Source organism: Hemitrygon akajei, chromosome 7, assembly GCF_048418815.1.
Source record: "Hemitrygon akajei chromosome 7, sHemAka1.3, whole genome shotgun sequence".
In the NCBI taxonomy this organism is placed as follows: Eukaryota; Metazoa; Chordata; class Chondrichthyes; order Myliobatiformes; family Dasyatidae; genus Hemitrygon; species Hemitrygon akajei.
Genome location: NC_133130.1, coordinates 27,978,945 through 27,993,140, shown reverse-complemented (window position 1 = coordinate 27,993,140; position 14,196 = coordinate 27,978,945). Strand labels below are relative to the sequence as shown.

General features: G+C 41.4%; 1 protein-coding gene across 1 annotated transcript in view; it reads left to right on the top strand.

Annotated features, from left to right (window-relative positions):
- Positions 1–918: 918 nt before the first annotated feature.
- The window catches only part of prkd3 (protein kinase D3), a 363,813-nt gene continuing 350,535 nt past the window's right edge, over positions 919–14,196 (top strand). Inside the window, exons 1-3 of the mRNA XM_073050552.1 lie at positions 919–1,025; positions 1,186–1,378; positions 4,369–4,953. Of these exons, the coding sequence (XP_072906653.1) occupies positions 4,657–4,953 (297 nt within the window). The 5' untranslated portion in view covers positions 919–1,025; positions 1,186–1,378; positions 4,369–4,656. The remainder of the gene's footprint in view (positions 1,026–1,185; positions 1,379–4,368; positions 4,954–14,196) is intronic.

Genomic DNA, 14,196 nt, shown 5'->3' with positions numbered 1-14,196 from the left:
TGGTGTTAGATGTTCAGAGATTTCTTCAAGCAGTCCTGGTGGAATTTCCCCGCAACGATAGGGAAAACATCAGGGTGCACTCATTTGTGCTTGCTGATTACGGTACCCAGCTCCTCAAGTGGCTGCATCATGTTAGGCTGAGGTGGAATGCACACTGCTTCTAGAATGATGGCAGAAATCTCTGAGCAGATAAAATGGGCGGCATTTGACTGCTTGATGCTCCAAGTCAAGTGAGTAGGAGTTAGACTAACCCAACATGTCTGTGCACCATGAAGAAAAACTGAGAGCAAGGGAAGGTAAAGAAAAGCCCCACAGAAAAGAGCATTTTTAAAGAGCAAAAAGAAATACTCTGCAGGTCCTCCGTAAAGTGAAATTGTATTCACATTTCAGGCCTTCAACGCTGAACAACTTTTTTTTTTACAATATAAAAATTGTAGAAGAGACATCCCGAGGAAAAGTTACTGCAATCCCAGGGCAAGCTATTCGGGCACACCGAGCAGTGATTGACAACTCCACTGGCCGGTTACGTTTTAGTTCCCATGGAAACAGCCTCACCATTGGGCCGGAATTGACTCCAATCCCCCTCCACCCCTTCGGCGAATCATTAGCAAACGTGATTACAAACATGAACGACCATGATGTGGTGGGACGAGAGCTCTTTTAGTGATGGGCCAGCAGACGCTTTCACCGCCGAGAGCAGGGTCCCGGTCCTAAACCGTTAGAGGTTGCACTTCCCCTTTCCCTCCATCTCCACCGTGGCGGGTCGCTGGTTACGCCCGTCTGCGTGAGCGGCCGAAAGGGATGCTGGGAGTTGAAGTTTTCGCGCCTCATTTCCCGATTGTGTGGGAATGGGAGTTCTTTCTTTCCCCGACATTACTACAGGTCCCGGAATGCAATGCGAAACCTACGCCCGCTGCTCCCCAGTCTCCGACAGTCCTGCGGTTACGCAGTTGCGGATGAAATGAACCAGAATTGTAGAGTGCAGAAAGTGGTGCAAGAAAAAACTTAAGCAACTCGCATAAAGAGTGAGTATCTGGTATTTGGAAGCTAATTGCAACTGGTAAAATAGGTAGGATAAAGTTTAGAAGTTGGGAAAACTCACTTAGAACAAAACATAGCGTTTATCGCCCGGCTGATGGGTATGTTTTAGTATAAAGACAATTGAATTTGGTTTTCTCTCTGTAGGTAATACAAACGTTGGTTCTGTTTTCCTGGCTTTTTGTTGCCGCAAATAGCATGGCGTGAAATCAACAGGAGTTTCGCATTATCATTCGTTGCGTTGTATATTCCTGACCGAATCGATCACAACTCGGTTGTTTTAACCAATAATGAACATCTGTAGCAACTTTTCCGCCCGGTGTGTCGTCGAATTAAAAAGGTGTGTGTAAAATGTCCACTAAGTATCACTTCCAGCTTGACGTGGAGAGGGAGGGCGAGTAGCATTTAAAAGAACATTCCTATTCCTCACATAACTGAAATATAGACATCCATTAGTCCTTGCCTTTCATTGAACCAAGTAAACAGCTGAAATTTTAATTTGACTTGCAGCTTTTAGTGTTGTGACGAGACTGACCCATTTGGGAAAATCCTAGTGGAATAACGGAGCCTTCTATTGGTAAAAGCTGGGAGTGGGCGTCTCCGGGGCACCTATGGCCCTTATAAGAAAAATAATTGGGAGTATTTCTCATTTCGGTATTTGGAAATCGGCGGTGTGACATGTCATGATACACTCTTCGTCACAGTTACTGTTTCCTAAAATAATTCACGCTGCTTTATGAGACCAGAAGCAATCGTGTCGTCTTGCCCTTATACAAAGCCCACAGTAGGCAATTATATAATGTAAGAACGATTAACATGGTTCCACAATATTATATGCTAGAAATATTTTAATCAATTTAACCTTTAGATCAGCAAAGAAGAATAGTCGGGCACAGTACTGCCAAGAGTTCCATCGTCAATACTTATTATTCACCTTTTTAGATATAGTTGAAAGTTTCTTGATTTAAACAAACCATTACAACAAAGTTACTTGCCTATTGGGACTCTGCACCACGGTGGGCCAATTTATTGCAAATCTACATGCAAATTTGTTGACAGATACTAACTTTTTATATAAACTATTAAAATAAGTTGAAGCCACTAGTGGGGAATTATTAGATTGTCAGTAATTAAGTATTTACAATTTTCTCGTGACGATGTTTGGATCTAATGCAACGGTTAACAGCCATTGGCTGCGTTTTTGCAAAGAGAAATTTGCGGGGCTTTCCAAAATTGGGGCTGACCTAAGGATACGTTCCCTAGATACTCAGTGAAGTTTTATTCTCTTGCTTTAGTTTTCCAATGTTATGCATCTTTTTTATTCCTTATCAATATTATTTCGGAATAGGTTTCTTTAAAACTTTACCTGTGTTAGAAGTGTTAAAGTTATGTAAGTACTGTGTTGTGTAGTTTTGAGTGTGATCTGTAATTCCGCAAACTGGAAGACGTGTTGCACAAGTGACGGCGAGATTCAGGAATCGGCTTAGCAGTGTTGCCCGAAGCCCACCGGGTATCGCGATAGCAGTCTTACCCTTCTCAGCTTAAGACTGGCGCACTCATTGGGGTTTGTGACCCCTGTTGTGTTCTCTTTCCATCAAATGCGAGAGGCGCATGGAACCCAGTCAGTGCTGGTTTTTACTCTCGTCGTCCCGGCTCTGATACGTGGTGTATAAAGGAATATGCAGGTAATTGTGGTGTTACAGGGTCGGTAGCCCTACAACATTAAAACAAAGTGCATCTCCGGTTATCAGTACTTCAGAGTCAGGTGTAATATCACCGGCATATATCGTGAAATCTGTTAACTTTGTGGCAGCAGTACTCGATAATATAGAAAAAACTGAATTTCAGTAAGTGTATATATGTACAGTATATCAAATAGTTAAATTAGTAGTGCGAAAACAGAAATTAAGAAGAAAAAGTAGTGAAGTTGTGTTCATGGGTTCAATGTCCATTTAAAAATCGGATGGCAGAAGGGAAGAAGCTGTTCCTGAACCGCTGACTGTGTGCCTTCAGGTTTCTGTACCTCCTTCCTGACGGTAACAATGAGATGAGGACACGTCCTGGGTAATAATAGACTCCGCCTTTTTGAGGCACCCCTCCTTGAAGATGTCTTGGATACTATGGAGGCTACCACCCATGATGGAGCTGACCAATTTTACAACTTGTATGGACAACTTGATATTTCTTATTGAAAATACATTTTCTAAAATCGTTATTTCAGCAAAGTTAGAACAGTTAAACATTTTCTAAATTCTGTTTTCATTGACTAATGGAACGTGTATGTGTGGAGGTTAAACAAGCCCATTGGCCACATTGGCCAGTAATAACTCTTTGATTTGAACTAATAATCCGATTGTTTGCACTAATTTTACACTCTCCAAGTAACAGGCATTATGTCTGTATGTGAACATTTGAATACCTGTTACGCGTGACCGCCACTGCACTATAAATTGTTGGTGGTGTCTCCAGGGTACTACCCAGTTTATGAACTTTGAATAGTTCATTCCTCTCCATAAATGCTGTCTGACCTGCTGCGTTCCTCCTGCATTTTGGAGTAGAGTTTATTTTGGGATTGGAATCGCCTTAAAGATCCCGTTAGTCAAGATGCACCAGTACGTACCCATGGATGTCAATCTTTTCCCAGCGGAATGCTATCTATCACACACCGGATCAGCGATTGGCACAACCGCGTCCAGCTGGATGGAGATTAAATTCCACTGTACGGTACAAGTGCTGTAGTCACCTCCACTAACCTCCCAGTACCGTTATTATGGATCTGCAGTTGAAAGCAGCTGTTGGTGTGTCAGGCGCAACGGGGACCCCTGTGGTTTGCTAACTGATGGTTTGTTTTACGATTGGTGTCATCAGATCCTCGCGCATTTAGCGATAAATGTTTCCGGGCAAACTCGGCGAGACACCCGAGCTCATCGAGCCCTTGGAAAAAAAATAAGTCGGAAACAGAGCAGCAAGCCAGTAATGTGAATGGGGATGAACGGATATTAGAGATTTAGGACCGGTTTGGCCCAGGCAACACCGTTCGCATTTCCCTCCTCGGGAATAGTGAGGGGCTGCCCGTTTTGTGGCGGTTACCGATCCTGTGCAGTTGAAAACAAATGATTTCCAACACTAACTTCACCCATCAGAAGGGAAACATCAAAATCTCCCAGTCGGTGAATGCAGGCGCCCTAAAATAAATCGTATACATTTGCAAATTCTTTTCTCCCCCCCCCCCCCCCCTTTGTTGCTGGATGCACATGTCGGAAAGTTGGTAACGTATCTAAAAAGCATCTATTCAACGAGCCGCCCCTCTCTTTTTTTCCTCTTTTGCAGAGCATTTCCGGTGACGGACTGAGCGTCTGTGACGGCGGATTGAAAGTACAGGGAGAGAAGAGCGGAGAGAGGGGAGGGGGAACATGAGTGAGATATCAGCAGAGTGCTCCCGCTGAACAAACTTGACGGCAAATGGCAGACCGCCGGAGTGCAAACCCAGTCCCGCTTCGCTGAACCTTCGGGGAAAGTGGCTCGCTTGGACCGCTGCCCTGTTTCTTTTTCTGTTTTTGTTTTTGTTGCAACGCTGGAAGTTTCAGAGTGGAAATCCATCGCCGGGGAGCCAGCCAGATGTCAACCAACAGCAACTCGTCTCCTCCCGTGTCCCAGAGATTGCTGCCGTCCACGCTGCCGCTGCCCGCCTCTTCGCCCACGCCGTCGCTGTCGCCGCCGGCCACCGCTGTGCTCTCCGGCCGGGTTTCCAATGGCAGCCTGAGCGCCCCGAGCCCCACCAATTCCCGGGGATCCTTCAACGGCGTCTCCTTCCTTCTGCAGATCGGCCTGACTCGCGAACCGGTGACCATCGAAGCACAGGACATCTCTCTCTCTGCCGTCAAGGATCTCGTCTGCTCCATCGTGGACCAAAAGGTACAATTATATATAAAACATTTAATATTTATAGCTTAACCAGCGAAAGCCACTTTGTTGGGGGTGGGGGGAGAGTGGAGGGGGACTGAGGAAAGAGCAATGCCGTATGAAGTTAAAAGAACAATCAAAAGTTGTTGCTAAAGTTTCTTATTTCTGTTCTGAGCTCTTGAAACACACTTGTGTAGAGATGTTCCGTTTCGCCTGGGAGATCTAACGGTTCTCTTTGTATAGTTTGAACTGGAGAGGCGCGACCTGTCAAGGCGAGATGCAGTCTTTTTAAATAGTTCCTCGATCAATCTCCTGTTCAACAAGGTAGCATTCCACCCCTCCCCACTAATAAAGTACTCAGTTTCTATGCCAACGCAAGACGTTCATCATTGTTACATTTAGATCAGAAGATGGAATATACACCTTTATAAATGGGCGGGGGGGGGGGGTTCTTAAGGTTCCATCAGTTTTTGTTCTGTTTTGCTATCATTTCCATGTCAAAGTTGTTCAAATTAGTAATTCAAAGTGGCTTATTACTTTGTAGAATATTTATCATGCTGTTTAAATAATTAAGTATCCATGATTTTAACAAACACAGCTATTATGCCTTAGCAGTGGAGGACTTGAGTATTAAAGCAAACAATTATGAAGTTTTATTCGGTGTTAATTTAGTACAGGCTGGAAACTGCGCAACAATCTCTTGCACACTTAACGTTTTCTTCTGGCGGGTTCAACGGCTGCAAGTATGCATAAAATGCTGGATATTATGTAATTGATTTAACTTGTTACAGAATCAGTGTTCTGTACAGAGAATCCATTGTATTGCTTTGATAAAGCAGTGGCTCAAGCTTGCAATGTGCAATTTTCAATTTTACCAGAATGTTCTTTTTTTAAAAAAAGGGGGCTATTAACTTTGCTACTGTGGATTTTTGGTCCATTCATACCGTGCTTGCAAGTAAACACCTAGGTGTTAAAGATATCAAATTAAAATTGTATTAAACCATAGATCTGCATATTGCATTCTCTTCAATGGCTTTTCAAGATGTCACATTGGAAAACATCTGAGTTCTGGAAGACTGACTCATCAGTTTAATTGCCATTGACTCAAGATTCTACAGATGAAGGAAATCCAGAGAGAAACACCCACAAAATGTTGGAGGGACTCTGCAAGACTTAAAAAGTTGATGTTTTGGGCTGAGACCCTTCAGGCCTGAAACGTCGACTCTTTATTTCTCTCAACAGATGCTGCCTGACCTGCTGAGATCCTCCTGCATCTTGTGTGTTGAACACCTTTGAACACAAAGGACATTCAGAGATTTCTTTTTTAGGTTGGGGGCACATTGTGCAGTGTTTGCACAGTGAAGACTTTAAACAGAATTGGATGCGACAGGTAGTTTGGCAAAATTGGTCTCTATTGATCATGTTGCCTTCCCTGTATTTTTGGTTTTTATTTTTCCTCTGGGCACGATGAGTAAATTTTAGAGAAAATCTAAAGTGTAAAAAAAAACCCCCTCATTTCAAGTCCCTTTCAGTACACCAAGGAATTCTTTAACCCAATCTGCTCATTGGGAAATGACTAGTTTACATGTATTTCTATATTTGTACAGCCACCCTGATTTCACATCACATACAAACAAATGGAATGGAATTTTGTGTGAGTTGTAAAATCTGCGTTCCATCCAGTCCACCCCTTGAGTTAGGTTATAATTGCTAGCAAATCAATTTTTAAAAATTAAGAAGGAATTTCTCGACAGAATGCTCCCAAAGACAAATTTAAACAGAATTAATAGATTTGCTAGTGGCTATCTTAATTTCTTCACAATCACCTAGTTTAATCTCTCTTTAATTTACTAAAATATTCATTCTTTGTTTTTATATGGAGAGTAGAAATTTTATCAATTCTTTAGTATTATTCTGTGCAAAGTTCTGTTTAAATTTATTGGTTTTAAAATCATTTAAGTTTTCTAATGGAAACTTGATTGTACTCCTGGTCTTTTTCGTTGTGGCAATTATTTGCTGTGATTATGTTGTAATGGAGTTGTGAATTAACTTCGAAAATTACAGATGGGTTGCTAATCTAAATATTCATTTTACTGCCTTAAAATTCTGAAGAAACAAAATCTGATAGTTTACCCACTTGGGTGGGCTGGATTACATTTCTGCCAGATGGGATTCGTAAACTTTTACTTGACCTTTTGGGCTCTACTCTCTATTTCACCTACAGTTTCTTGAAATTAAAGTTGGTTTTCATCTCAAAAATTGCAAAAAGGTAGCCTTTTGCAGATACACCTACACTTACTGTGCAGGATAGAGCTCTCAAATATAATTATGCCCTAATTATTAGGGGAGCACCCCGCCAACATGAAATGTGCTGTGTTTCTTTTCATGGAAGAAGAGACGTACTTGTTTCAGTAAGCGAGTATATTGCCAATCCGTGAATATGTGTAAAACATTCTAGTCTATTGGGGAAATGCAGGGTAACACTCTGAATTGCTGGGTCATGTGTGCTAGATTAGAAATAAGTTCCCATGAACATAGTTGTCGAGAACAATTCTTCATTCATCAGTATACCACTTTTGTTCTTTAACAATCATGAGAACACTTTATTAGTTTTGGTAGTCGGACCTTCTGAAATATTCTTGTGACCTAGATGGAGCATATTTGACCCATTGATTTCATGTCAATTCTAGGAGCAATCCCATCTATCTGATTCCCTCACTTGTTTCACTGTAGCCTATTCTCTCTTGTGCTCTTCCATTTACCCAGATTCGCACCGACCTACTCTCGGGAAACTTGCAATAGCCAATAAGCTGATCCACTGGCTTGTCTTTGGGATATGGGAGAAACCAGGAGAACTTGGGAGGGTTGGTGTTAACTGTTCCAAACACAGGGAGAGCATATGAACTCTGCTAAGATCAGGCTTGAACCGAGGTCGCAGGAATTGTGTGCGGTGCCACTAACCAATGCCAACCATTGTGGGGACATTGATACTGCTTTGCTGTTGTCACATGTACTGAGATAGAGCAAGAAGCTTTTTGCTTTACAATCCAAGACACATCGTGTCATATGTAATCACATAGAGACAGTAGATGGAAAACTGAGCAGAGTTGAGTTGCAGAGAAAATGCATTGCAGGTTGACAAGAGTGCAAGGGCTACGACGGGGCAGATTGGAAGAGCGCATTCATTTATTGCCCTTTTCTAATTGGAGAAGACCAAGGAAATCATTGGACTTCAGGAAGGCGCAGATGAACCACCCGTCCACAAATACATGGCTGCTCCATGGAGAGAGTTAAATGCACCAAGTTCCTGGGAGTTCAAATCACGAATGATGTTACTTTGTTCCTTGATATCCTCTCCCTGAACAAGAAGGCACAGCAGTGCCTCCTGAGGAGATTGGGAAAAGTGAGGCCCCCTCCCCCCCACCTCATCTTAACTTAATTTTACAGGAGCATCATTGAGAGTGTCCTGAGTGTCTGGTATGGGAGCAGCTGATAAGTTCTCTATAAATAACTGAGAGGACATCAAAGGGGTCTCTCTCCCATTCATTGGGGACATTTATTAGGAGCGCTCCCGCCCATGCATCCAGCATCCTCTTAAACTTTCAACGATCAGTCAGGAGACGCTGCATAAAAACAGGAATGGTCAGGATAGGAAACAGTTTTTCTTTCCCCACGGGCTGTGAGACTTCTGAACTCGGTGTATCACTGGTTAATCTGTTCTGTACCTTACAATATTTAATTTTTGCTCTTTAGTTTGTTTACCTACGTGTACTCCATCTGTAGTTTTTATCCTTGTGTTATTACGGTGCTCTACACTCTGGAGAAACATTGTCTTGTTTGATAAACATTTATATAGTTAAATGACAATAAATTTGACTCGGTGGCATTTGGACAAGTCGTGGTGCTGGATGAGCATTGAAATAAGTGTAATGCCTTGGTTCATATTTTTACTGTTATGCTGTATGTATCTCATTTGGCAGTTCTGTAAGAGCAGTCTGTTCGGGTTATTGTTGAAGATGAGGTTTAAGGAGAAGGGTATGCCATCCAATGAGGAAGGTAGAACTGAGGGAAGGTTTCTCCGGTGAGGGACACTAAGGTTGGGCTTGGGGCTTTTGTTGAGCGGGGGATGAAGAGAGAAGACGCTGGGGAGAACCCGTCAGAGGATACGACCTGGTGGGAGACCTGTTTGTTTGAGATGGATTGTGAATGACGTTTAGAAGGTGGTGCATGTTTTCACATTGACCGAGGGCCCAGCGCGTGATTGACAGAGAAGTTCAAGGTGAGCTCCGACTTGTGCACATTTGACTATTTCATTAAAATGGGCCCTTTTTGTTTTTCTTTAATAACCTTTTAGTTAAGATTCATAAATATAATTTAATCATATGCCATGTACTGTCTGTTATTTTGTGGCACTAATTTGTAACGGGGTAGCAAATGACACAGCATCCGCACAAACAGGTTTGTGGTGGGAGAGCCGTCTCAATCTCACGAGTTTGGAGGGACCGGAGGGGGTCTTCCCTGGACTTGCACAGCCAAGGAAGCCAGGGGTCTCTGTAGGCTTTTGGCTCAAAGGCGCACTTTTACAGTAGTACTGCATCGTCCATTTTTACTGTTTGCCACATTGTCGTCGGATTCCACCACTCACCTACGCAACAGTAGTGTACAGTGGTCAACTGACCTATCAACTTGCACATCTGTGAGATGTGTCATGAAACTGGAAGGGATCCACACGATGAGGAGAGTATTCAAACTCCACGCAGGTAATGCTGAAACTCGGGGCACGAGAAGCATCTGCACTACCTGTGGTCCCGCAGTGCACTGAGTTGCTGCCTTGAACTGCCACCGTCCAAATATGGGGGTGAGTAGTTTGCTCAGCCATTTCATGGAGGGCATTTAAATGCATAGATGGATTTGATTAGCATATAGGTTAGACTAAACAAGGATGACAGCTTTCTTGAGGGCATAAGTGAACCAAATGTGTTTTTACAACTGTCTGGTAGTTTTGTTGCCTTTACTCATTTGCTTTCATTAAGTTCCAAATTATTAACTGAATTCAAGTTCAACAGCTGCTGTGGTTGGACTTGAACTTTGGCCTACTTAAACACTGCACCATCTCCGTACCCTAAGGACCTGAGAGTGATTTTTGCTTCTATTCATTTAAGGTTAGTCTGGAGAAAAGAGTACTCGCTGCCTCACGATATCAGCAAACCCCAGTTCAGTCTTGACCCTGGCCGTTGGCTGTGTGGAGCTTGCATGTTCTCCATGTGTCCACGCAGTTTTCCTATCACTTTCTCCAATTTCCTGCCAAAGATGTGGATTGGGAATTTGTTTGGATACCATAAATTGAGTATAGTGTGGTAGAATCTGAAGGGACTTGATGGTATTGTGGATGGATGCTTGATGGTTGCTGCTACTCTTTGAGTAAAATATCCTGTTCACATGCTGTATAAGTAGCTGCAGGGAAGGCATGTTTGATTTGTACGCCAACTCTGCCCTGCTAAAAGTAGACTATTATAATTACCATTCACGTACGCTTCTTTACAGTTAGAGGCCAATATGAGACGAGTGAAGAAACTGGATGCAAATCAAACCCACTTCACATTTGCATTACTGTAGTTTGCAACATTTCTTATGGCAAAGAAATGAATTGTATGCATTAGTTCATCTAATTTGAATGCCTTGATGAAAGATCTAAAAATAGTTTCAGACAATGAAATGAATTACTGATTGCCGCTCTACCAGTCCAGGATTAAACCACCATTTCTCTTTTTTTTTGGAAATCACTGCTTATTTCACTAAAGATATTCTCCTTGGCTCATTCCAATAGAACCTAGTTTGGTAGTGATATTCGTTAAGGGTTCAATGTGAATTGTCCCATGGTGAGCTTTTTTTCCTGCTCTTGGAAATTTTAAAATTTGTTGTTAGCAGTCTCATTTGAAAATGTATTTAGTAAGTCATTGACTTATTTGTTGTAGTTTGCTACTGAATTATCAGTTATGTAACAACTAGTCTTGTGCATAATTTTGTTCAAATAGACATTCATTTCATCATGATTACATACAGTGGCTTTTAAAATAGTGTAGGATAAAACCCTAATCACATTTGAAAGGGACTGAGACTTGGAAGTGGGAGAAACACCTTTTCATTTGGTTGGGCACATTGAGCTGAAATGCCATGTTTAGTGCGGTAAAATGCTGATTCAGTGATTGCTTGCATTGTGTAATTGCATGGAACCTGATAGGTGATTTTCATTAATTTGTATAATTTCAATACTTTAAAATGATTAACATGACATCTTTTTGCAAATCATCGTCTGGAAACATTTTGCTGTTGCTCCTTAAATGCTGGAGAAAGTTCTTAAGTGACACGTGTAGTATTTCATGTTCTAAGAATCTGCAGCAGCACCTCTGACTTCTTTAAAAACTTGCACAGATTCTGCATGTCATCTAAAACTTCAACAAACTTCTATAGATGCCCAGTGTCCTGACTGGTTACATCATGCCTGTTGTGGAAACAGCAGTGTCCGAGAATGGAAAAGCCTACAAAAGTGGATACGGCCCAGTTCATCACAGGAAAAGCTCTCCCTACCACTGAGCACATTTACGAAGAGCACAGCCGCAAGAAAGTACCATCATTCATCGAGGGTCCTCATCAATCAAGCTATGCTTTCTTCTTGCTACTACCATTGGAGTGGAGTTACAGGTGACCGTCATGCTCAAGAACAGCTCCTGAACTTGGTGGAATTTCCTGAATCAGCACAACCTTAAACTGATCACTGAACACAAACTATGCATTGACCTCGAAGACTCTACATCTCATTCTCTGCGTTATTTATTTATTATGGTTTTTTTTTGTATTTGCATGGTTTGTCTTTTGCATGTTGATTGCTTGTCAATCTGAGTGTAGTTTTTATTGATTCTATTTTTTTCCATGAATGCCTGCAAGAAAATGAATCACAGGATAGTATTTGGTGACATGTATACATACTGTACTTTGATAATAAATTTACTTTGAATTTTGAAATCTAGCGCTCATTGTAATCTAGTTACAGTTTGGAACGTGAATAATGTGTCAGCACGGTATGTAAATTTTTGCTGGCTTTTTACAAAGCTGAAATGTTAACTGCTCTTTCTATAGACGCTGCCTGAAATTGAGTCACTATTTTTATTTACAGAATTTGCAGTTTTTTTTCACTTTTGTTTTAAAGCTTCCTTTTAAAGCATTGCAAAGCTCGTCACGTTTCAGTTAGTGCAAGATGCATTGAGCTGGTGTGCTAACTTGTACACAAGGCGTGAAAATATGAATCAGATTCAGAACACTTTAAAGAATTTTTGATTTTGTATGGGTATTAAAATACGAAAAGCTGTTAGAACTTCAGCTTTCAACTAGAAGTTTGCAAAGAAAGATTGATTTACAAGTGAAATTGCAAAGATAGTTGAATGAACTTAGCTTCTTCCTTAAAATTAATTGAATTTTAATCTGAATATTGATCTTCCATTGGCCTGCTTGAAATGTGAATAGATTATAATCAAAGGAAGTTAGAACAAGGGTACAGAGTCTTGAGAGGAAAGGAAACACATAGCAATTTTCACAAATTTTAGCTGTAAAGTACTTTTGAACATTGAAGCTCTTCTGAATTGTCATGGTTGTAATGGAACTTTTGAAATTCTATCCTTGAAACTGAATTTTGGGTATCAATGTGGAATTTTTGATATCAATAGTTTTTGTTGGGGAAGGACATGAAAGAATGTGAATCGGTTATCGAGTTGGCAGTGCTGAAACCTGCCTGAGAACTTGAGTGGCCTCCTCTTGTTTCACTAGCGTCACAGCAAATCACGTTGTATTTAAAGCCAGCAGTCTTGAGTTCAAGAAGCCTCTGGTCTTGGACTCTCGAGTGAACTAATATAAGTGGCCAAGGTTCTCTTTGACATGCTTATTCATCTGAACTCTAACATTGTCAAGTGTTATTTCTCAGGAATGTTAATTTCATGCTGTGAATTTATTACTTTTTATTTGTCTTTGTTGAAAATAACTTGGACAGTTGGACAGAAGAGCAGCGTAACCTTGCTTTATTTGGAAATTTAGCATACAAATTTGGTGTAGGCCATTCAGCCTCTCAAACATGCTCAACCTGTTAATAGGATTACGGCTGATACGATTGCAATTTTGTCCCTGAATTTTTGTAATCTTGACCCATAGTAACCTTTCAGCCCTGCTCGTCCAGAGTCTATCTGCCTCTGCCTTAAAAATATTCAAAGTCTCAGCTTCCATTGTCGTTTGAAGAAGAGAGTTCCAAAGATTCTGATCCTCGGGACAGGAAATACTCACCTTCTCTGTAAGTGGGTGACCGCATTAAAAAAAAAATCCCTAATTTTAGGTTATTTCACAAGAGGGAAAAGTGCACATCCTTTCTGTTAAAATCATTGAAGACCTGCTAGGGAGCAGCTCAGAGCTTTTCCGCTCCCAATGAATACAAACTCAACTTTCAGATTCACCAATATTGAATGGAACTAATGCTGGGTGAAGTCATTCTTGTGCTGGGGGGTTTCTTCAATAACTGTAAATGCTATTCATTTCTTTATTCAAAGCAGTTATTGTTCTATTTGACTACTTGTGTGTACTGTTTGATTATGCTGGTGTGTAAGATGTGTATTCAGTATTTGGATTTGTTTGCATGACTTGTGTCAGCTTCAACATGTAAGCCATGCTCCTTATCACCTAATGTACAAAGTATTTAAGGTGGAGTGCATTTGGCATGCACGGTGGAGTCTCTAATTGCTATAGAGAGTTCATTGTGATATCACATGTTCTGAATCATAGTCATACAGCCTGGAAGCAAGCCCGTCAGCCCAATTGATCCATGCAGACCAAGATATCTATTCAAGCTAGTCCCATTTGTCTGAATTTGGCCCATATCCCTCGCAACCTTTTCTGCTGTTGCATCCGTCTAAACTTGTGATTGGACCTGTCTCTACAGCTTCCTCCAGCAGCTTACTTCAAAAGACCACATCCTCTGTGTGGAAAGAGTTTCCCCTTGGGTTCTTTTATAATCTTTCAACCTCACCTTAAATCTATCTTCTAGTTTTAGGCTCCCCTGCCTTTGAGGGGTGGGCAGGGGGAAAGTGTGACCATTTATCTTATCTACTTTATGTTCCTCATGATTTTCTGTATCTCCAAGGTTGCCATTAAGGCTCTTCTGCTGCAGGAGAATAAGTCCCAGCCTCTCCTTTATAGCTCAGACCTTCTCATTTTGTA